This window comes from Triticum aestivum, chromosome 1D (assembly GCF_018294505.1).
Source record: "Triticum aestivum cultivar Chinese Spring chromosome 1D, IWGSC CS RefSeq v2.1, whole genome shotgun sequence".
Taxonomy (NCBI): Eukaryota; Viridiplantae; Streptophyta; class Magnoliopsida; order Poales; family Poaceae; genus Triticum; species Triticum aestivum.
This window is the reverse complement of record NC_057796.1, coordinates 214360994-214382074: the sequence shown is the minus strand read 5'-3', so window position 1 is coordinate 214382074 and position 21081 is coordinate 214360994. Positions and strand designations below refer to the sequence as shown.

The window sequence follows — 21081 nt, the reverse complement described above, 5'->3', positions numbered from 1 at the left end:
AGAAGTGATCCTGAACTCCTACTTACGTCAAACATAACCCAAAAGCCGTGTTCACTTCCCGGACTCCGCCGAAAAGAGACCATCACAGCTACACACGCGGTTGATGTATTTTAATTAAGGTCAAGTGTCAAGTTCTCTACCACCGGATATTAACAAATTCTCATCTGCCACATAACCGCGGGCACGGCTTTCGAAAGATAACACCCTGCAGGGGTGTCCCAACTTAGCCCATTATAAGCTCTCACGGTCAACGAAGGATATTCCTTCTCCCGGGAAGACCCGATCAGTCTCGAAATCCCGGTTACAAGACATTTCGACACTCCACATAAATTGCATTGCAAATTCTCCTCAAGTCCACCCAATGTCTCCTCCGCCGACTTCGCCGGAAAGCAAGACGTCATCCGACAAATTCTGTCCACCTTCGCCGGTAGTCCGCCCACTATCGCCTTCGCAGACTTCGCCAGAAAACAAGACGACGTCCGACAAAATATGTCCAATGTTGTCTCCGCCTACTTCGCCGGAAAACCGTCCAATGTTGCCTCGTTAGACTTCGACAGAAAACATACTGGCTTCCAACAGTGCTCCACAGTTCACCGGAAATTTGTCGGCCGATCCTACGCTTGAGGTATGTCCACAAAGAGTTGAAATCATGGTCTTTGTTTTCCACGCCTCGCCACCATCGGTGAGCGTAGCCGTTACTGCTCCACCGCGCCGCCTGCTAGAGTTGTTCTTCTGAGCCTCCCTTCGCTCTGCTGCTCGCTCCTACAACTCTATGGCTCGTCTTCGCCTCCGCCGCAAGCACAGATGCATGTATATTGTACAGTGGTAGACAAAATATGCAATATCTAACAGTGATGTAGATAGTTTGATCAGACTCAGCTTGCTGGTATCGAGCTCCCAATAATTTAGATGAATAATAACCTTAAGTTTCCTGCATCCGGATGTTACTGTGTACTGTTCCGTTGAAATGGTGTACTTGCTGGGTTTATAAGAGCTTAATGCAAGTTATTTTCCTGCATTTGGATTTCCCTGTGTACTGTTTTGTTGGAATACTATACATATTCAGTTTAAGAGCTTCATACTACTGTGGCCTGGAAAAGAATTTATGACAACACCATTTATGGAACAATGATTTTGTAAGTAATCAGTAAGCTCACTAAGTAATGATGTGAGTGTGATCTCAAATCTCTTGGGAGCTTTGATGATTGGTTAGACAATAAAGAAGCAATTGAGTTTTCTGGCAACAAAGAAGAAGCAATTGAGGTCGCACGCACCCAACTATGACGCACTATGTAATCTAAGTGCTATCATCCAAACCTCAGATTAGTTACTCTTCTTTTTAGTGTTTACATGCTCTGAGCAATACATGTTTTTTTACACTCTGCTCCTGGTCGTACTACTCTACTACTCATCTGCAGCTTGTAGCTAAGTGATTACTGGATGCTCATGATAAACGTCAAGCATGTTCTAACTTCTAATTGCATCATGTATTGGCTCTGCATTGGGATGATCGGCACAGGTCTTGGGAGAAACTCTTATTGAACTAACCCATGTTATCTTTTATCAAGGCGATGGACCTGAGATTCAGTTAGCTCTTGCTGAATGGACTGGGCAGAGGACTGTTCTCAATGTCTTCATTAATGGGGAACACATTGGTGGCTGTGACGGTGAGCTGATTTGCTTACTAAAACTTTGTTGAACTTATGATTGGAATTATGGTTCTATGAACAAGCAGCAAATTGCATTGTGCAAGCTTGCTTTCTTGAATTGGATTACTTTCTGACAGTTACTTACATGTCATTGAAGAAGATGCTCGGCACACATTTGGAGCAGAGAGTCTGCAGATTTGGAGCAGAGACAATTGAACCATCATCGAGTGAGGCGAGGTTACCACTAAATCTACCAATTGCGACCAAAGCGGTTCTAAAACGCTAAACCAGATCTAATATGTAATTAATTAATCAAAGTGAATTCTACTCGTATGCCACAAGAGGGCTGAGCGGAAAGGAGGACTAACCAGTCAAAAATTGAAGCCGAGGCCGCAGTGCGCGCCTAATCAACCAGCCGGCCCGCCACAGGTGCATACGCGGGAGCACCGCTTCACCCAAAGGGCAGTGGCTCGCCGGTGTCGGGACTTGCTGGCGCGGAGGCGGCGTGACGGAAGCAGGGCGAGGCGGAGGGAAGCCAGGCGCGGGGGAGAATGGGGAGGCCAGCGACTGCTGTCGGGAGGCTCTCCCGGACGGCAGCAAGGTGGCTGCGCTGATATGTGAAGCGGCGGGCACCGCACACGCGAGGTCGTCCAGGAGGAGGCACTCTGCAGAGATCTAGGAGAGGAGGAGGTCGACGGGAGGAGAGCGAGCGGCGTCGTGGTGGTCTCGCCACTGAGCGACGGCAGGAGGACGGCGAGCTGAGGCAAAGGAGAGCGAGTCGGCTGTGTGCAGGTGGCTCCCAGGCGGATCGGGGAGACGGTGCGAGGAGAAAGTGAGCAGAAGCGTGCCCCCGCTGTTCACCATCGAGGAGGAGGAGAGAGCAATGGAAGAGCTGGCATTCTTTATTTATTTTTTGCGAGAAGAGGCTGGCATTGGGGCTGTGCCGGCTACCTTAGTGGGCTTAAAGAAAGATGGGTCGGGGCTGGCTCTTGAGTGATATCCTACTTTTAATCGTTTTTCCCTACTTTGTGGTTACTCAAACTGAAACAATTTTATTTTCAGTAAATAGAGACTTCTTGGCCGGGATTTAACAGAGGTTCAAATATTTTTAAGTTTTTATAAACTTTCATGAAAACTTAGTTGGAACTATTACATATTAATATTATCATCATCTTTAGTCGTTATTAAATCTTATTATTCTCATCCTTTTTTTGAGAAATATTCACATCTTTTTCTAAGAGTGTGCGTGCACCACCACTCTTTCATCGGATGAAAGTGCGGAGCTGAAATACATCATGACAAACAATGTTAGAGAGGCTTTTGCTGAAAAGTGATACTCAAGAATGCCTATGTACTGATGCTCGTCAAAATTAAAGGTAATAAGTGTTGTGGAATGACAAGGCCCATGTTCTATTAATTTAATCGTCCGTTGCAACGCACGGGTATTTGTACAAAACAGTTCATTTTGAGTTGTGTGAAATAACTAACGGGGGAGTAGTTGATTCGAAAAAAAAAAGTACCAGTCGGTCAGTCGTGGTAGCCCTTCCGCGCAACTACCAGGAAGAACCCAAACAAAGAATCCATCCCCTCACGTACGCGGTAGCCGGCCTTCTTCTCCCACGCCCCACCGCCCCTCCTCGATTCCTCCCGGCGGCGAGCGCACCGAGGAAGCGATGAATCCCTTCGCGAAGAAGCCAACGCCGCGAGGTACGACTCAACCCCTCCCCATCCCCACCGTTCAAAATTTCACCTAATTTGGCCTCGGCTCACGCGATCCTTTCCAATTTGCGCTTCGCGCGCCGGCGCTGCGTAGCTCGAGTTCTGATCGATCGGATTGCTTTCGGGGACGATCCTAGGGTTCCGTACGCCTGTGTCTAGCTCAATCGTTGTGCCCTGAGCTCTGAATCCCTGATTGCGGTTTCTGCTGTGCAGAGGCGATCAGGAACAGCAAGCGGGAGCTGACGAACGCGACAAGAGGTGAGTAGTTTGTGCTCCGGCACACTTGGCGCTCAAGTGGATTGCCATTTTTAAATGCTAGTTATTAGGTCAGAGTATACCAAGTTACATGTGCTAGCTGTAGTTTGAACCTAATTAATGCAAGTTGAATCAAAGGCTGGTTCATTATATTCGATTGTTTCTGATCAACTGTTCGAGGCAATTGTAGTTTCCATCTAGGTTATCTTCTGATTTAAGGTTCAATCCCTGTTATTTTGTGTAAATTGAATGCTCGAAATTTGATTGAAATTGAATATTATGTACTCACAGCCCTTGGCTGTTGTATAGCACGGTTTGACATACCATCTGTGATTCCTTACATTCTACGGTATCATAATACACATACGCTCCAAGCTTTTGCATGTTTGCTAAAAAAGTTGTTGAAACTCGAGGAGTTGAGGTTTGACTGAATTATGAAACATGGAGGGAAATACTATTCTGCATCCTGTCCTAGAAACGACATGTTGAGAATTTCGGTTAATGTCAACTATGACATTTTATAGAAAACCATGTTAGCCATGCTTTCTCCCAATAGTTCAACTATGCAGGTTTCGAGATGATCTAATTCCTGACATGTGTCATCTGTAGGTATTGAGAGGGACATCGGGACATTACAACAAGAGGTCTGTATGTTTAATCACATACCCTGTCTTTTGTGGTTAATGAGAAAAAAAATGCTCAGGATACCTGCCAATGGAATGACTTTATACGTTCAGTCATTTGACAAGTTGTTAAAGCCTGCTCCATGTAGTTCTTCACATATTTCACGCTCCATATGACGCACACATATTTTCTTGCTGTGTTTCTCTATTTTATTTGTACCAGTTGAATAAGCAGTAACCACAGCTTCACCTTGTTTTTTGTTCCAATTAGGAAAAGAGACTAGTTGCTGAAATCAAAAGGACTGCAAAAACTGGCAATGAGGTTTTATTTCTTATATTTCGGTTTGACGCACTAATTTTGTTCTAAATCATGCAGTATGGTTCTCCTGATACCCTTCTATTTGGCAGGCCGCAACTAAAATTCTGGCCCGTCAACTGATCAGGTTAAGACAAAAAATATCTACTTTACAAGGTAGTCGAGCTCAGATTCGTGGCATCGCGACACACACACAGGTGAATATTTTCCTTTCTTTTCTTTCTTCGACACATGGTGGTGAGTTAATTTTCTTGTTTTGTTGCCGTACTCTGTCCTTAGGCGATGCAGGCCAACACTTCAGTGTCTGCTGGCATGCAAAGTGCGAGTAAAGCGATGGGAGCTATGAACAAGGTAATAGCCTACCAAACTTATTGGCATGATACATTCCAGGTGTTTAAAATTTTAAAAACCAAGTGTATACTAACACAGTATCTTTGAACTTAAATCTTACAGTAGTAACTTCTGTGTGTCTTTGTTCTGGGATGTAGAACACAATTTTGTAAGAATCGGAACACATGTTCTACTATAAATTTTGTTTTATTTTTGCTGCAGCAAATGGATCCCGCCAAGCAAATGAAAGTAATGCAAGAATTCCAAAAGCAGTCAGCACAAATGGATAGGACGGTATGCAACTTATGGCCATCCTACTTTCATAGAATGATTGCTTTCAATTTGACAAGATTTTACATTGTTTTCCTGGGAAGCTCACAAGCATGTGATGGGTTCCTGTGTATTAGATTATGACAAAGTGTATGCACTGATTATCCTTGTTATTTGTGCAGAACGAGATGATGTCAGACTCAATCGACAATGTCTTAGACGATGACCAGGCTGAGGACGAAACTGAAGAGCTTGCTAACCAGGTTATTTCCAGTGTCCAACCTCAATCCAAATTGGTAGCATCTCTTTGAAAGACTCTTCCTAGCATGTTTCTTCGATTATTCATTCTTTTCAATGTCTCTTTTAGGTGCTCGACGAGATTGGTGTTGACGTTGCCTCACAGGTAGTTGAAGCTACCAGTGCAACCCCTTTTTCATTACTATGATTCTAACTCTTGTTCGAAATTTCTCTTGTCCTGACACTGTTTTGCAGTTGTCCTCGGCTCCCAAAGGAAGAATTGCTGGAAAGAAGGTTCAGGCTGATGAGAGGTATGCAGGATCCTGGATCTTTAGTCATTTATTTTCTTCATTTTTATACCCCCCTTGGACCCTTCATACCTTGTTAAGGAATCCAGGTTACTACTCCCTCCGTCCCAAAAAGCTTGTCTTAGATTTGTCTAGATACGGATGTATCTAGACACGTTAGATACATCCGTATCTAGACAGATCTAAGACAAGCTTTTTGGTACGGAGGTAATATATTTTTTGAACTTCAAACTGCGATGGGCCAAGACTACCTTAGCTCCCCACTGTTATCCTTATGCAACACATCGGAATAGTTAATAAATCCTATTTAAAAAGAGTAAACTCTTAGAGTCGTAATCACACTCCCTTCGTCTCAAAATAAGTGTCTCAACCTTAGTACAATTTTGTACTAAAATTACTACAAAGTTGAGACACTTATTTTGGGACGGAGGGAGTATGTTTTTGTGTACCGAATAAAAAAGAAGGATAAAGTAGTTTCGAAGTAGAACATTTACTTTGATTTTGTATTCATGATATTTTGTCTGCATTTCTTTAAAAGAATTAAACATGATCTGGTGTAGGATCTTATTACTTCGACCATTGCTGACGCACACTTATCTCCAACAGCTATTTATGTACTCTTGATCTTTTTTCCACTCAATATTGGGCTTACGACTGCTCCCCTTGCTTCCATGAATCTACACCTATACCTGATATAAGTTGCCATGTTAATGACACTGGTTACCTTGTTTACAGTTCGGAATTGGAAGAGCTCGAGCAGAGGCTGGCTGCTCTGAAAAATCCATAAAGTGACTCCCCTTTGCAACCCTCTCTCCACGCAGAGTGCCTAGGCTTCAAATTCTTGTTGGGGACCTGAAAGACATTTTGCATTTGTGAATATTGGATGGGGGATGGTTTACTAGAAAGTGAGGGGCAGATGACGCCGCCAGAGTTTGATCTTAAGGGAGTCCTGTAAAAAGATTGATTGCTTGGCTATTACTGTAGCCATGCAGGCTGGAACTGATGAGTTTATGCTTCGATGGAGTGATTTGTTTGGGTAGTTACAATGCTTAGTGTAAAAAGTCTAGAGATATTTCATATAGTATCTCTTTGCTCGTAAGGTTTAATGTGCTTCTTTTACAAGCTAGTTTCATTTTCTTCTTTGAGGTGGTTACACATTAAATTTCGTTTCTGGACCAAAAGTATGGCAAACGGGCACAACCCAGTCCAGGACCAAAATTACACATTAATGGTGGCGTTATGCCAGCCCCCCCACCCCCACTAGGGCTGGACCACACACAGAGATTTATCAGTTTTGACCTATTTGTCACTTGGTTTTGCATGTTTGCGGTGAATGGTATGGCTCATGTATGAGATGCAGTCATGGGTTTGTCAAGTCGGCTAGAGCCTAAGCGCTATCATTATAATGTACTACAACCTACATGTCGGCTTGTGATTCTCTGTAATTCATTACTAGTTGTAGTAACTGAAGGACATAGAACAACCGCGTTACTCGGATGGAGATCCAGGCGTCCCGGCCTGACGAACAGGATGGAGATCCGACCATGCTATTGGAGTCGCCGGAGGACCTTCATGGAGGAGACATACTATTCAAGAAATATTTATTTGTTTGTGATTGACATTGGTTCTATTTCTATGCATGTTGAATGGTAGAAATATCCCTCGTAAATATCAAGCACATTTGCCACCCCAGATGTTGCACCTTCAGATATTGCACCTTCGCATGTCTTGTACGTCTAGCACTGGGCTCACCAAATTATTTCTATGCATGTTGAATGGTAGAAAGACCCCTCATAAATATCAAGCACATTTGCCATTCCAGATGTTACACCTTCGCATGTCTTGTACGTCTAGCAGTGGGCTCATGACATTGGGGTGCTGCTAGGTGTCCTTGAATTAGAGGGTTTGTGTCGGACACGAACATACACGCCATCATGTTTGTTCATAAGGCTATCCAAACAATTTTGGGTCTTGTGGCAAAAATAGATCGGGAGACGGGGTATGAGATACCTCCCAATTGATAGGAGCTGGGGTATGAGATACCTCCTCTACGATGCTACAGTAGGTAGCAACGGTGGCCCCGCTAGCCAGACAACGGGCGAGGATCTAAATCTGTTTGGAACTTGATGAGAATTTTTATTATTTCAGGTGTTCGCTGTACTATAATGATTAAAGATGAATAGACCGAAAGTTTTCTAGCAGAAAAAAAGTCACTGATACCTGCACACAAAACACAACATAAACTTGTCCTCAACACGTGAAGAAGGTTTTCAAGTTTCTCGTCCTGCTAGTTCCAAGATTAAATTGCATGGAATGGTAGGAATTGATAAACAAATACTCCCTCCGTTCTAAAATTCTTGTCTTAAATTTGTCTAAATATGGATATTAGATACATCTTCTTGTCTTAGATTTGTCTAGATACGAACAAGAATTTTGGAACGAAGGGAGTAAAATAAAAGAAACGGTACAACAAATTGTATTTTTTTATGAGGTTTTCTAGGAGAGGATGGCAAGCGAACGCATCTTTTTAGCAGTTTTAGTTGCAACGCAAGAATAAATGGTGGCAGTTTTAGGAGAAAAATGCCTTTCTCTGAAGAAAAAGCTAATCCTACGAAGAAATTCTTACGTTAAGAAAATATCATGCGAATCTAAAGAAACTGCTAGCAAAAAGTTCGCAAATGCCATTCCTCCCACCGAATGTTCGCTAGCTATTGCAGTCCAGAAAGAATGCTATCCTCCAAACAATTATAAACAATCACCATGTTTATCCTTTCTTCCGAAGACCCCTAGGTAGCTTTTCCAATCGTTTTTGCATGTGCAGTATCAACCCCTCCAGCTAATCCGGTTTGAAATAACACTACGAGCTAGATGGACGCATAACGACGTACATACATAGATCAATCCAAGGGAACAGCACCGACTTGATGACATAGCGTAAAGGTCCAGAGTACACAAAGGGAAAGAATCGATGCTGTCGTTAATCCGTTGGTAAGGCGAGGCTGGGCTTGTCGGCGGAGGGGGACGGCAAGCTGAGGCTCCTCGTCAGCTCGGGCTCGGGCTCCGTCTTCCGGTTCCGGACGCTGCCTTCGCCGTCATCGTCGTCTTCGCCGGACGCTTGCTGCTCCTCCTCTCCGTCAGGCTCATCTACGTGATTATAGCAGCATAAGTTTTTCGTCAAGAGAAACATATCACAGCTGAGCACGAGAATGGTGCGTACCGAAGAGGGATTTGACGCTTGGTCTCTTCGCCTTCTCCTTCTTCTTCAGACCAGCTGTGTGCGCGCGCAGTGGGTTAAACAAGGCATTGTTAGTGAGCAAGAAAATGGTAACGGTATAGCATGGCACTGTTTATGGCTGTTCGTAAATTTCCTCAGAATTTCCTGAAACTCTGAAGATTCAGACTTTCAGAGTCACTATTTAAATAAGAAGGTCAAGTCTTGAAAGGTTGTTATGTCGTCTAAGGTTTCGAAAAAAAATCTTAAACTACTCATGGAGATGTAAAAAAAATTCTCGAATACAACTACTCATGGGGATGGAGAGTGCTATGAAGAACAAAGGAAACAAATTCAACTAATAAGATCATTGTATTCCACACACAAAAAAAAAGGGATTCTCTCGTAAACATTCCAATATTTGGAGGAATGTTTGCGGTTTCTAATTTCATATAATTCCATACATCCTAAATCACTTTTAACATTTGTGACAGGTGTAATGAAACTACTTTTCAAAGCCAGATTAGGGTTCATGTTAGACGGGATTAGAAAGTTTTGGGTTCATATTGATTGATTCATAGTTTAAGGCTCAAGTCAGACCAAGCACAGCAGTTCATGATTCAAAATAGATTTGTTTCTACCTAAAAAATAACTTGTGGCATAACAAACTCATGAATTTTGAAAATTGACACAAGATGAATAACTTCAACATGTTCACACAGTTCGAATCATGGTATATCTGCTTATATAATCGGCTATAACAAGAACAAATGGTGGCAATGGAAGAGGCAAACATAGTTATTTAAAGAAAGTCGAAAGTACACAGTACCCATTTCAAGAACTTCATCATCATTCACAAGTTCAAAGTTCTTGTAAGTATAGCCCACGAAATTCAGGTCCTTTGATGAAAGCATCTGCAAGGCAAATGACAGAATAGATGGGGGAAAAGGCGGTCCAAATTATTGCATACATAGGTTGAAATTTGTAATGTTAACGAAAGAGTTTATATATAAATGCAAATTACCTTCCTCCAAGGGCCTGTCTTTGATGAAGCTTGAGAATGATCGGAAGACTGCAAATACAACATAATTAAAAAAAAATTGTACTGACTTCTGGAGATGAAGAAGAACATAATTTAGAAGAAAACCAACTGCCCACCTCTTCAAATTTCTCAAAATTCTGAGTGTCCAACTCATCCGTTACTTGAGGTAAGTATGCAGCTTCGGTTTCATACAATTTCTCCCAGTCTACTTCATTAAACCAGATGTGCTCCTAATATTGAACATGCAAAGTAGTATGAAGAAAAATTCGGTAGTGGCACCATTTTTTTCTTTTCTTTTTAAAGGACTCAGATATTTGATTGGAGGCATGTTTCAAGGCATTCTTAAAGGACACATAACAACCTTAATTTCCTCTGCACCTTTTGTACCGAGGCGTTGGTCAACGCTGCATAAGAGTCTACTTATTAGATCTTTTGCATCCAGCGTTAGCCGTGCTTCTTCCGGAAATTTAAGGTGAGTTCTCCAGTTCACAATCTGTCGTGGCCCACATATGCGCAACGAGAACAAAATTGCATAAGATGAAAGCAGAGAACAATAAAACTTGGAAATCCGAGTAGAATGGGGGATACCCATGACTACCTTTCTGCAAGTTGTCATAGGTTCGTCCGAGTAGAATGGGGGATACCCCACTAGCATTTCATACATGATAGCACCAAGTGACCACCTAAACAAAGTGGGAAACCATTTTGTATTTGAGTGAAACTCAACAGATGCAATGGCATGTGATATACCGAAAATTATGCTTACCAGTCGCACTCCATCCCATAACCTTTCTTCAGAAGAACTTCTGGAGCAATGTAGTCGGGTGTACCAACAGTGGAGTAAGCCTGCAATCATTTAAGGGCATGTCAGAAACATGGAAACAGTTCAAAAGCGGCCGAACGAACTGTTAAGATATTCCTATCAACCAACTATCCCAAAAGACCGATTTGATAGGAAGAGGAGATATAATATACTTAACAACCCCCCCCCCTTCACATCCGACGTGGATATGGAATGATCAACACCTCCCCCCACACCCGACGTGGGCGTGGATAAATGATTGGGGAAAATGCAGGGATTGAGACTTGAACACAAGATCTCAGGTCTGATACCATGTTAAGATATTCCTATCAACCAACTATTCCAAAAGACGTGGATAGGAAGAGGAGATATAATATACTTAACACGAACAACAATGCCCGCTCTCTCATAGTTTATTTATGGATAAGCTACTAATGATTAATGATCAGTTCAATAAGGTGTAGGTAATACTGACCAAAGTTCTTCTGTTCTTTTGCCAGTGCTCCAGCTGTTCTTGTTGTGTGCGTTTCGGCGTAGTTTGTTGTCTTCCATCACCATGAGCCGATGATGTTCTATTAGGCGTGACATCCTTCTCATTCAAGTCAGGGAAGGCTGCATAGTCAAGTGGTTTGCATAGCCCAAAATCGGATAGTCTCAAGTGGCCATATCTATCTAGGAGCAGATTATCAGGCTTGATATCTCTGGAAGATCAAGTACCAAGTTCATAAGGAAATCTCCAAAATACCAAGTATAATTTATAGGTTCCCGCAAAAAAAAGTACCATTTATAGGAGCCGAACACATACCTGTGGATGTAGCTGTGCTTGTGGATTGCTTCTATCGCGAGAACCGTTTCGCCAACATAGAACCTAGCCTCGTCCTCGGTCAACGTGTCTTTTCTCATCAGCAATGTCATCATGTCGCCTCCAGGAAGGTACTCCATTATGAGATACAGAAATTCGTTATCTTGGAAAGAACAATACAGCTTCACAATGCAATGGTGGTCCACTTCGGCAAGGAGGTTCCTTTCGGCTCTGACATGCTCAACCTGTGTGAAATCCAAAGTATGATCAGAGACGGAGCGAACAATTCGACGTAAACGCACACCCAGAATTCTTATCACAAGATAGTCATACCTGACCTCGGCGAAGCATTTCTGACTTCTTGAGTTTCTTCATTGCATAGACATTCCCTGTGGTCTTCTCTCTGCAGATCCTAACCTAGAAGGAAAATTTTGCAGAAATTGGGAAGAAAGAACAGATGGAAAGAGGACGTAGAGTGAGCCTACATTTGCATGGAAGTTTTACCTCACCAAATGCTCCTTTCCCTATCACTGTCAGCAGGTCAAAATCCTCGGCACTCATTTTGTGCCTCTGCAAACGCATGTACTCTGTCTCCTTCTTCTCAAATTGCTTCAGGATGTTGTTCTGCTCCTCCTCGGACACATTGGCATCTGCTAGCTTCCTTTCAAAACTATACCGTCTATATTGTGAAACAAAAAAAAATCACCAGTTAAAGCATTATTTCTTGAAATTAAACATGGCCAGCAATGTAAAATCCTATCGCGAACAAAATCATGTTATGAGCATATAATGCTTTAATGGTTCGTAGGATTACATTAATCCACAACTTATACATATAGGACAATTACCACACAAAGTATTCCTGAATTCAATCATTTCTTTTATCAGGGATCACAAGGTTGTACGGAAACGACACGTGAAAGGTCTCACAATTATCATTTTGCATATGGGCAAACATATTACATCATGGGCCGGTAAAATACTAGACCTTATTGACAGTTAAAACTTATGACAATCGGCCAAGATGCGGCACGGATCCTCATTACTTACCTCTCTTTCCTGTCCTGTAGATGTTTCATCTGCTCCTTGTAGTGCTTCTCGATGTACTGCTTTGCCGCGGCAACCCTTTGCTTCGTAGCGCTGGAAGGTGCTTCATCGGTCCCTTCCTTGCCACTTGGAGGCATATCTTTCTTCTTGCCGACGGATTTCTCCCTCGTTTGGAGCTTGTTGAACCAGCTCCTCGCAGAATCCATTGCAAACGGGATAAGAGCAAGAAACTATCAAATGCATAAGCCTATGAGGCACCCTTGTCTAGGAAGAAACTGCATCCAATACTTGTCTTGACTGAGGCAAAATTTGTTTGGGGTAAAAATCCATCTACATGTGAATGAACTGCCCCCGAAGTTAGGATCACAATTTTGTTTGCATGGCTCCAAAATGGTGGGGAATTTTGGCCTGAATTTTAGGCCCGAGCGCGTTGAAATATAGTCGCCAAATGTTTTAGCTGGTGGCACAGAAGCCAGCCTGTAGGCTAGAAACAGGGGATGCTAAAAATACACAGTTGAATGAGTGGCTTTGGTTGAGTGTGTTTCCTAAGGAAAAAAAAAGTACTTCCTCTGATCCATATAAAGTTGTACAAAAGCTGCGGCAATTAATATGGATGAGAGGGACTACAACAATCCATTGACAATCTAACAAACCCAAATTATTGAAGCTGTGATACCGTTTTTATGAGTTTTGTGGCTTTGCTTTACTTCTCTTCATTTGATATGGGCAAAATCATGCTGGCGTCTACTTAAAAATAAAAAATAAAAAACAACGGTGCTGGCGTCCATGTATGGTGAAATGCTCACATATTGCTTGTTTCGTTCCCTTCTGCTAATGGTAATTTTTGTTTTTAAATTTCATTTTGTTAGGGTATACACTTCATATTCAGAATCATTCTTGGGACAACTGTTCAATGTTGCTATTCCAGATGTTTGTATGGTGGTTGTTGCTATAAAACCATCATCAGATCAGCGCAGAGAACAAGCATAACCGTGCTCTAGTTCTCAAACGAATCTTCGCAAATGATAGAATAAAACAAGCTTTTCGCATAAACAGTACTCTCGAATCTTTCAGGACAGAAATACAAGTGGAGGTCAGTATGATTCTTGTATCAGTATATGAGATCTGGCAAACACAAATATGACAAACAAGGAAACCCACACTTCTATTCAGGAAAATATTCAGACTTTCGAAGCTCCCTGAATCCATGCGGGTTGATGCCTTGATAGATAACAGCACCTCCCCAAAGGTTTATTTTTCAAGTACCAAGTGGATGCAGATCGTCATTTTTCACCATGTGATTTCATAGGGTACAAGCTCCAGTGAGTAGAAATTTTGTGTACTTTTTCAGTCACACAATTTTCTTTGTCTGTGACACAGCAGATGGCATTCTGTTGTCAAAATGCTGCCCATCCGGCACCGGTGCTTTTTGTTTGTCCCAGTTCAGTAGACGAGGGTAGGCTTCGCTGCATACCACAGATAATGGAAGTCCGAGAAGAGAGGAGATGTGTAAGCCACCAACACAAGACATAGCAAAATGAGAAGCTGGGCGGGTATCACTTACAATCATATATTGCAAGAAGCGTAGAGATTGTAGTGTAAGTACAAAATTTAATTCTCACCTCTATAGCAGAAATATCTGAAAAGGGGTCGATGCTTTTCTTGGTAGGTTCTTTTGAGGCCCTGGTTCCAGCATTGGGTCCAGAACTCATTCTTGCAGATGCAGAGTCATTAGGGGGAGGTGGGAGCGGAGACCGAAGCTTCCCGGTTGCACCTGGCGGTGGTGCAAGAAGCATGCTTGCTTTAGGTTTTTCAGTGGCCCCACCAGATAAGCCAGCAGAGGAAAGCATGCCACTTCCAGTTGATGGCTTGTTTTTCACGTTTATCCTAATGGTTTCACCTTCCTACAACAGCAGGGACACCATCATCAAAAGGTCAGGAACAGATATACAACCATAGGGGTCATGCATCAGGCAAAAGCATTAGTTCCATTACCCTGATGGCTTAACCTCTTATAGAGACAAACTACTATTAGAGAACATGCATGCATCTTACAAGGATACTGGATAAAGTGTGTCTCAGCTTCAAATTTTTGCATCCATATAAGAAATAATAGACCAAAAAAGTGGTGTATCATATCACAAATATCAACCATGTGATAATAACCAGAAACCTAACTCTATCAAAGCTTCAACCATCTAGGACTGCTAGATGAGCAGAAGTTACATACAAAAAAAAGGGGGGCAGCCCAGTGCATGTAGCTCCCGCTTGCGCAGGGTCCAGGGAAGGGTCCGACCACTTTGGGTCTATTGTACGCAGCCTTTCCCTACATTTCTGTAAGAGGCTGTTTCCAGGACTTGAACCCGTGACCTCATGGTCACAAGGCAGCAGCTTTACCACTGCGCCAAGGCTCCCCTTCAGAAGTTACATACACATGGAGAAAAATGACAATGGACATGGGACGAACAATTCATGTGTAGACTCTAATCCAGTAGAACCTAGATCGCTACATACAAATTTCTGACACCATTTTTGGCCAGCTAAGCCAGTAACCGGGTAATTTTCACCTATATGTGCAATCTAACAACGCCTTACTAAATTTTGCGGTGGTTTGGTTCGATGTTTTCTCATCTTCATGGCATGCCTGTTATGTTAAAAACCAAATTCATTGCATCTATAGCAGCCTTCACTTCATGCGGTCTTAATATATCCCTCAGCAAGACCCTAAGCGGTGTGCAAGTGGGTCCTATCAAGACTAGGGATGCACGCAGACGGCGTCCGCATGCCGTGACTGTTCGCATACCCATAATTAAAACTAGCACGGTTATTAAAGTAATTAGGATTAGTGCAATTTCGGCCGCGCGGACACGTCTGCCTGCATATAGTCAGGACGGCCCACCAACACCCATCATTGTTCTTTTGCTTGACCATGAATGCAAGGATATATGCACAAAGTGAACCGACAATCAAGAGCATCTTCAATAGATGATGTAAAATACATCACCAAATTGTGCTTCGAGTAAAATTTACATCACCAAAAAGTGGTTTTTTACATCACCAAAAACCTCCAACTCCAACAGATGATGTAAAATAGGGTACTAGTGCTCCAATAACTGATGTAAAACAGGGCAGCCACACAACAACCGCTCCACAATTTCATACATATTTCAACCAAATAACATCAAAATCATCTCCAATAAATCCTAAATCATCTTAAAATCACAAATCATCTCAAACAAATCATCATCAATATTCGAAGATGGTAGTCGCGCCAGTCATAGAGCCTCTCCTCTGCCTCGTTGACGCGTGCCAGTAGGGGGCTGCCCGTAATTTCGGCGAGGCGGCACCCGCGATGCCGACCGAAGCAGCAGCTGCTCGGCTTGGTCACAGCGGTTGCGCACCTGCCCGTGGTAGCTCCGGCGGCTAGAAGACCTACGACAGACAACGACCACGAGCTCCGCGAGCCATCACAGGCGTCGGCACTCCGGCCAACAGCCGAATCGGCCGAAACACTACGCAGCGGCGGATCCAAATCGGCACGGCTACACCTCCGGCAGCAATCCGGGGTAACGGGGGTGGGGAAGCGGGGTCGCGGCAAACTCAGAGGAGGACGGACGAGCGGCAGCCGCAGCCTTGCCGACCGAAATCGCCGGCGGCGGTGGTCGGTGGGGAGCGGGCACGCGGCGGGAACGTTTCGCGTGGCAGTTGAGGCTGCGCACGTTTTGCTCACGTTTTGCTCGAGCGGCCCAAGTGATGCAAATTGCATCACTTGGTGCCCTATTTTACATCATGGAGAAAACTCGAGCAAAAGTTTTTTTTATTTGCATCTACATCATCTATTGGGCACCGTTTTTGTGCCTTCGTGAAGTAAAAATCAGTTATTTTTACATCTACATCATCCATTGGAGATGCTCTAAGTGGGAGATAGAGTAATAATGAAGTGGGCAAGTAAGCTATATCACCAAATGTCATACTCCCTCCGTAAAGAAATATAAGAGCGTTTAGATCACTAAGCGCTCTTATATTTCTTTACAGAGGAAGTACAAAGCAATTAGTAACATATCTGTGATTGTTCATTTGGTCATTATGTAACTTTCTACTGGCCCTTATTATTTTGAAGGAAGAAGTCGACATTTTGTAGCAGCATAGTAGATACTTCACCTACTTGGATAAACAGTTTGTATCAGAACACATTTTCAATTCATTTATGAAAAATTGTGAACATATTTCAGATAAGGAGCAACTAATTTGGCAGTGAAAAATGTAGCCTTTGATCAATCAGATTACACTATAGCTGAGCAATAGCAAAGAGAGAAGCTGGGCATTTTTCTGTTACCTTGAGCCGGCGATTCACTGCCGGGTGGATGTCAATCTGGCTGTCGTCTGCCTCCTCGCCACCGGTCTCCTTATCTTGCTCCCTCTTGACATACTTCTCGTGATCCGACAGGGCCACGTTGAAGTCGAAGGCCTCATTGCGCTCGCCGAAGCCCAGGCCGACGAAGGCATGCTTCCCCCTGCCGTCCTCGATGCGGAGCACGAAGTAGCGCGACGAGTCGAGCACGGTCTCGACGGCGCTGTCCCTCTGGCCGGGCAGCACGAAGCAGGCGGCGAAGAGGTCCCCGGAGCCCGGGTCCTCGAGCCGGATCTCGCAGCGGTCGCCGCACGACACCACGCGGAGGCGGCCCGTCCAGATCTTGTCCGTCTGCAGCCACTCGCCGCACTTGTAGCCGCCGCTGGTGGTGCGCGGCGGGATCTTGAACACCGACACCTCGCGCACCACCAGCAGCGTGTGCTCGAAGGCCTCCTCCTCCTCTGGCAACGACGCCATGGTCCCTCCTCGCCGCTCGCCGCTCTACTTCACTGCTACAATCGAATAGACAATGGCCGCCGAGATCAGATTAGGAGAGGGTGCTAACATACGACCAAAGATCCGGATCATCTCACCTCGGCGGGTAGTGGCGGATTCTGGGCTTGATCTGACGCAAAATGAAACCTCTTGGGGAATCGCTTGGGATTCGTTCGAAGCTGAGGTTTGGATTGGGTTCTTGATGGGGAGAAGGTAGAGAAGGAGAAGACGTGGTATCGAAGGGTGGAAGGTGCGAGGAGGAGGAGCAGCAGCAGCAGCAGCAGCAGAAATCAGAATGTTACGCTTAACGATTTGCCCCTCTGATCGGGATACTTTTCTGTTTCGGGGTCTCCTTTGCAAACGTTCAGTCGAGCGCGCCTGCGCCGTCAGACTTCACATCAACTACCCTAATTTTAATTATTTTTTAAAAACTACCCTAACTTTATATTATATCTCCTAGGCACCATGGAATACCTGGGCTCATATCGGTTCATGATACTATCCGGCTACGCGTCCGTCGGATGATAATCCTAAAAGATCAACCGCCTGAACTGTTGTTCGATGGAGCCACGGACAGCAGTTGGATCCCTTAGGTGAGTTGTTGGGCCTTTGCAACAAGATTATGTTGTTCTCGATGTTTTGTAACACGAGCCTTGTTGCAATCCCCGATGAATAATTTTTTATTCTACGCCAATTATTTGTAAAATCTTGCAAAAGTCCAGTCGAGTGTGATTGGACTGTCAGATTTGACATCAACGACTGTAATTTCATATCCTTCCTAGGCCTGGCACCCACGTTTTGAGCGTTTAATTTCGCCCTGATGACACGGGTCAAACGGAGTTTCCATTTCCTTTCAATAAGAGCTTTCATTTTCATGGATGAGAGAAAGTGAGTTTAACGTCTGTGATGCATTCGTCAATCTTAAAAGTTGTTAGATCCGCCTATCAAACGCATCTATAGGAGAATGTGTGTATATGTTCACAGGTTGAGTGTGTGTGCATGTATGTGAGCATATGCACTTGTTATGTGTTTATCAAAGAAAAAAGTGATGATACCATGAATAGATGAACCAAAAATCGCTATTATTTGAGATCTTGCTTGCTAGTTGTTGTTCAACCTTGTGCCCACAATTTTTTTTTCAAAGAATCTCTTAATACATTTTAGGTGGCAGGTCAAAAGTAAGGTCTGCAATTAGCAAATAACGTATATCAATCTTAAGTTTGGTGTTACATGAGTAGTTCTTTAGAGCATCCACAACCACGATTGGCAAATTGTGCCTCCCAAACACCCACGAGCGCGTCTGGCCGCGTCCGCTGCCGATGCCCGGGCAGTTGCCATTCCGCCCTCCCCAGAACCACGTACCTCAAATGTCCTACACCTTTTTCATACAAACACATGCAAGTACGTAGACGACATACAAACATAGAACATAGCATTTCGGTCATCGGACATTCATCCAAAAGGGTCGACGGAGTTCAAATTCAATCTAAATACACTATAAAAACAACTAAAAATATGAACATAGCAGCTCGGGGTGGCCGGAATTCACCACTTCCTGGCCGGGCCCTTGCCCTTGCGGTCGGCGACGCGGCGGTCCATCTCCTCCATGTAGGCGTCCGCAGTGGGAGGATTGTCGTTGCCGTCGTTCGTGGTGGTGCTGCTCTCCTCCGACGAGGGGATGTACCCGAAGAGGCAGTGGAGAAGTGATACGTCTCCAACGTATCTATAATTTATGAAATATTCATGCTATTATATTATCCATCTTAGATGTTTTATATGCATTTATATGCTATTCTATATGATTTTTGGGACTAACCTATTAACCTAGAGCCCAGTGCCAGTTTCTGTTTTTTCATTGTTTTTGAGTTTTACAAAAAAGAATATCAAACGGAGTCCAATTGACGTGCCAATTTTTGATGATTTTTTATGGACCAAAAGAAGACCCCGGAGTAAAAGAGTTGGGCCAGGAGAGTCCCGGGGCGCCCACGAGGGTGGGGGGCGCGCCCACCCCCCAGGCGCGTGGGCCTGCTGAAGGAAATATGCCCTAGAGGCAATAATAAAGTTATTATTTATTTCCTTATATCATGATAAATGTTTATTATTCATGCTAGAATTGTATTAACCGGAAACATGATACATGTGTGAATACATAGACAAACAGAGTGTCACTAGTATGCCTCTACTAGACTAGCTCGTTGATCAAAGATGGTTATGTTTCCTAGCCATAGACATGAGTTGTCATTTGATTAACGGGATCACATCATTAGGAGAATGATGTGATTGACTTGACCCATTCCGTTAGCTTAGCACTTGATCGTTTAGTATGTTGCTATTGCTTTCTTCGTGACTTATACATGTTCCTATGACTATGAGATTATGCAACTCCCGTTTATCGGAGGAACACTTTGTGTGCTACCAAACGTCACAACATAACTGGGTGATTATAAAGGTGCTCTACAGGTGTCTCCGAAGGTACTTGTTGGGTTGGTGTATTTCGAGATTATGATTTGTCACTCCGATTGTCGGAGAGGTATCTCTGGGCCCTCTCGGTAATACACATCACTTAAGCCTTGCAAGCATTGCAAATAATGAGTTTGTTGCGAGATGATGTATTACAGAACGAGTAAAGAGACTTGCCGGTAACGAGATTGAACTAGGTATTGAGATACCGACGATCGAATCTCGGGCAAGTAACATACCGATGACAAAGGGAACAACGTATGTTGTTATGCGGTCTGACCGATAAAGATCTTCGTAGAATATGTGGGAGCCAATATGAGCATCCAGGTTCCGCTATTGGTTATTGACCGGAGACGTGTCTCGGTCATGCCTACATAGTTCTCGAACCCGTAGGGTCCGCACGCTTAAAGTTCGATGACGGTTATATTATGAGTTTATGTGTTTTGATGTACCGAAGGTAGTTCGGAGTCCCGGATGTGATCACGGACATGACGAGGAGTCTCGAAATGATCGAGACATAAAGATTGATATATTGGAAGCCTATGTTTGGATATCGGAAGTGTTCCGGGTGAAATCGGGATTTTACCGGAGTACCGGGAGGTTACCGGAACCCCCCGGCAACATAATGGGCCTTAGTGGGCCTAGGTGGAAAAGAGGAGAGGCGGCTAGGGCTGGGCCGCGCGCCCCTCCCCCCTAGTCCGAATAGGACAAGGAGAAGGGGGCGGCGCCCCCCTTCCTTCTTCTCCCTCTCCTCTTTCCCCCCTCCCAAGTCCTAATCCAACTAGGAAAAGGGGGGAGTCCTACTCCCGGTGGGAGTAGGACTCCTCCTGGCGCGCCCCAAGGCTGGCCGCACCTCCCCCCCTTTGATCCTTTATATACAGGGGCAGGGGGGCACCCCATGGACACAACACAATTGATCATTGATCTCTTAGCCGTGTGCGGTGCCCCCCTCCACCATATTACACCTCGATAATATCGTAGCGGTGCTTAGGCAAAGCCCTGCGTCGGTAGAACATCATCATCATCACCACGCCGTCGTGCTGATGAAACTCTCCCTCAACACTCGGCTGGATCGGAGTTCGAGGGACGTCATCGAGCTGAACGTGTGCTGAACTCGGAGGTGCCATACGTTCGGTACTTGATCGGTCGGATCGTGAAGACGTA

General features: G+C 44.1%; 3 protein-coding genes across 4 annotated transcripts; 1 reads left to right on the top strand and 2 right to left on the bottom strand.

Annotated features, from left to right (window-relative positions):
* Window positions 1-3177: 3177 nt before the first annotated feature.
* On the top strand, window positions 3178-6833 carry LOC123181063 (vacuolar protein sorting-associated protein 2 homolog 3). Its single transcript, XM_044593278.1, has 11 exons — window positions 3178-3356; window positions 3582-3626; window positions 4233-4267; window positions 4518-4568; window positions 4655-4759; window positions 4842-4913; window positions 5115-5186; window positions 5345-5425; window positions 5530-5565; window positions 5655-5710; window positions 6443-6833. Exons 1-11 carry the CDS (start codon window positions 3323-3325, stop codon window positions 6492-6494), a joined length of 639 nt encoding a protein of 212 aa, XP_044449213.1. The 5' UTR covers window positions 3178-3322; the 3' UTR covers window positions 6495-6833.
* A 1614-nt stretch (window positions 6834-8447) lies between these two features.
* Window positions 8448-13130, bottom strand: LOC123181061 (serine/threonine-protein kinase tricornered). The gene is made up of 13 exons (XM_044593275.1): window positions 12615-13130; window positions 12069-12243; window positions 11898-11981; window positions 11568-11809; window positions 11238-11463; window positions 10727-10806; window positions 10559-10643; window positions 10322-10453; window positions 10077-10190; window positions 9943-9990; window positions 9748-9832; window positions 8925-8978; window positions 8448-8851 (listed from the first exon to the last, which is right to left on the bottom strand). The coding sequence occupies exons 1-13, from the start codon at window positions 12815-12817 to the stop codon at window positions 8685-8687; spliced, it is 1695 nt and encodes a 564-aa protein (XP_044449210.1). The 5' UTR covers window positions 12818-13130; the 3' UTR covers window positions 8448-8684.
* A 509-nt stretch (window positions 13131-13639) lies between these two features.
* Window positions 13640-17815, bottom strand: LOC123181062 (uncharacterized protein At1g03900). 2 transcript variants are annotated; one of them, XM_044593276.1, is made up of 4 exons: window positions 17556-17815; window positions 16948-17471; window positions 14234-14515; window positions 13640-14077 (listed from the first exon to the last, which is right to left on the bottom strand). In XM_044593276.1, exons 2-4 carry the CDS (start codon window positions 17437-17439, stop codon window positions 14009-14011), a joined length of 843 nt encoding a protein of 280 aa, XP_044449211.1. In that variant the 5' UTR covers window positions 17440-17471; window positions 17556-17815; the 3' UTR covers window positions 13640-14008. The 2 variants fall into 2 exon arrangements, with proteins under 2 accessions (XP_044449211.1, XP_044449212.1); XM_044593277.1 differs by having other exon boundaries at window positions 16948-17474; window positions 17556-17791.
* Window positions 17816-21081: the final 3266 nt, after the last annotated feature.

Bases quoted from the DNA above. Each gene is read 5' to 3' on its own strand.
- LOC123181061 (XM_044593275.1), bottom strand. From the start codon at position 12,817: ATGGATTCTGCGAGGAGCTGGTTCAACAAGCTCCAAACGAGGGAGAAA. The intron at 10,644-10,726 runs GTAAGCATAATT...CACTTTGTTTAG, and splicing joins TATGGGATGGAGTGCGACTG to GTGGTCACTTGGTGCTATCA. The intron at 10,191-10,321 runs GTTGTTATGTGT...GTTCAATATTAG, and splicing joins AAGGTGCAGAGGAAATTAAG to GAGCACATCTGGTTTAATGA.
- LOC123181063 (XM_044593278.1), top strand. From the start codon at position 3,323: ATGAATCCCTTCGCGAAGAAGCCAACGCCGCGAG. The intron at 4,268-4,517 runs GTCTGTATGTTT...TGTTCCAATTAG, and splicing joins TCGGGACATTACAACAAGAG to GAAAAGAGACTAGTTGCTGA. The intron at 4,569-4,654 runs GTTTTATTTCTT...TCTATTTGGCAG, and splicing joins CTGCAAAAACTGGCAATGAG to GCCGCAACTAAAATTCTGGC.
- LOC123181062 (XM_044593276.1), bottom strand. From the start codon at position 17,439: ATGGCGTCGTTGCCAGAGGAGGAGGAGGCCTTCGAGCACACGCTGCTG. The intron at 14,516-16,947 runs GTAACAGAAAAA...CTGCTGTTGTAG, and splicing joins CAGTGAATCGCCGGCTCAAG to GAAGGTGAAACCATTAGGAT. The intron at 14,078-14,233 runs GTGAGAATTAAA...TGTGGTATGCAG, and splicing joins CAGATATTTCTGCTATAGAG to CGAAGCCTACCCTCGTCTAC.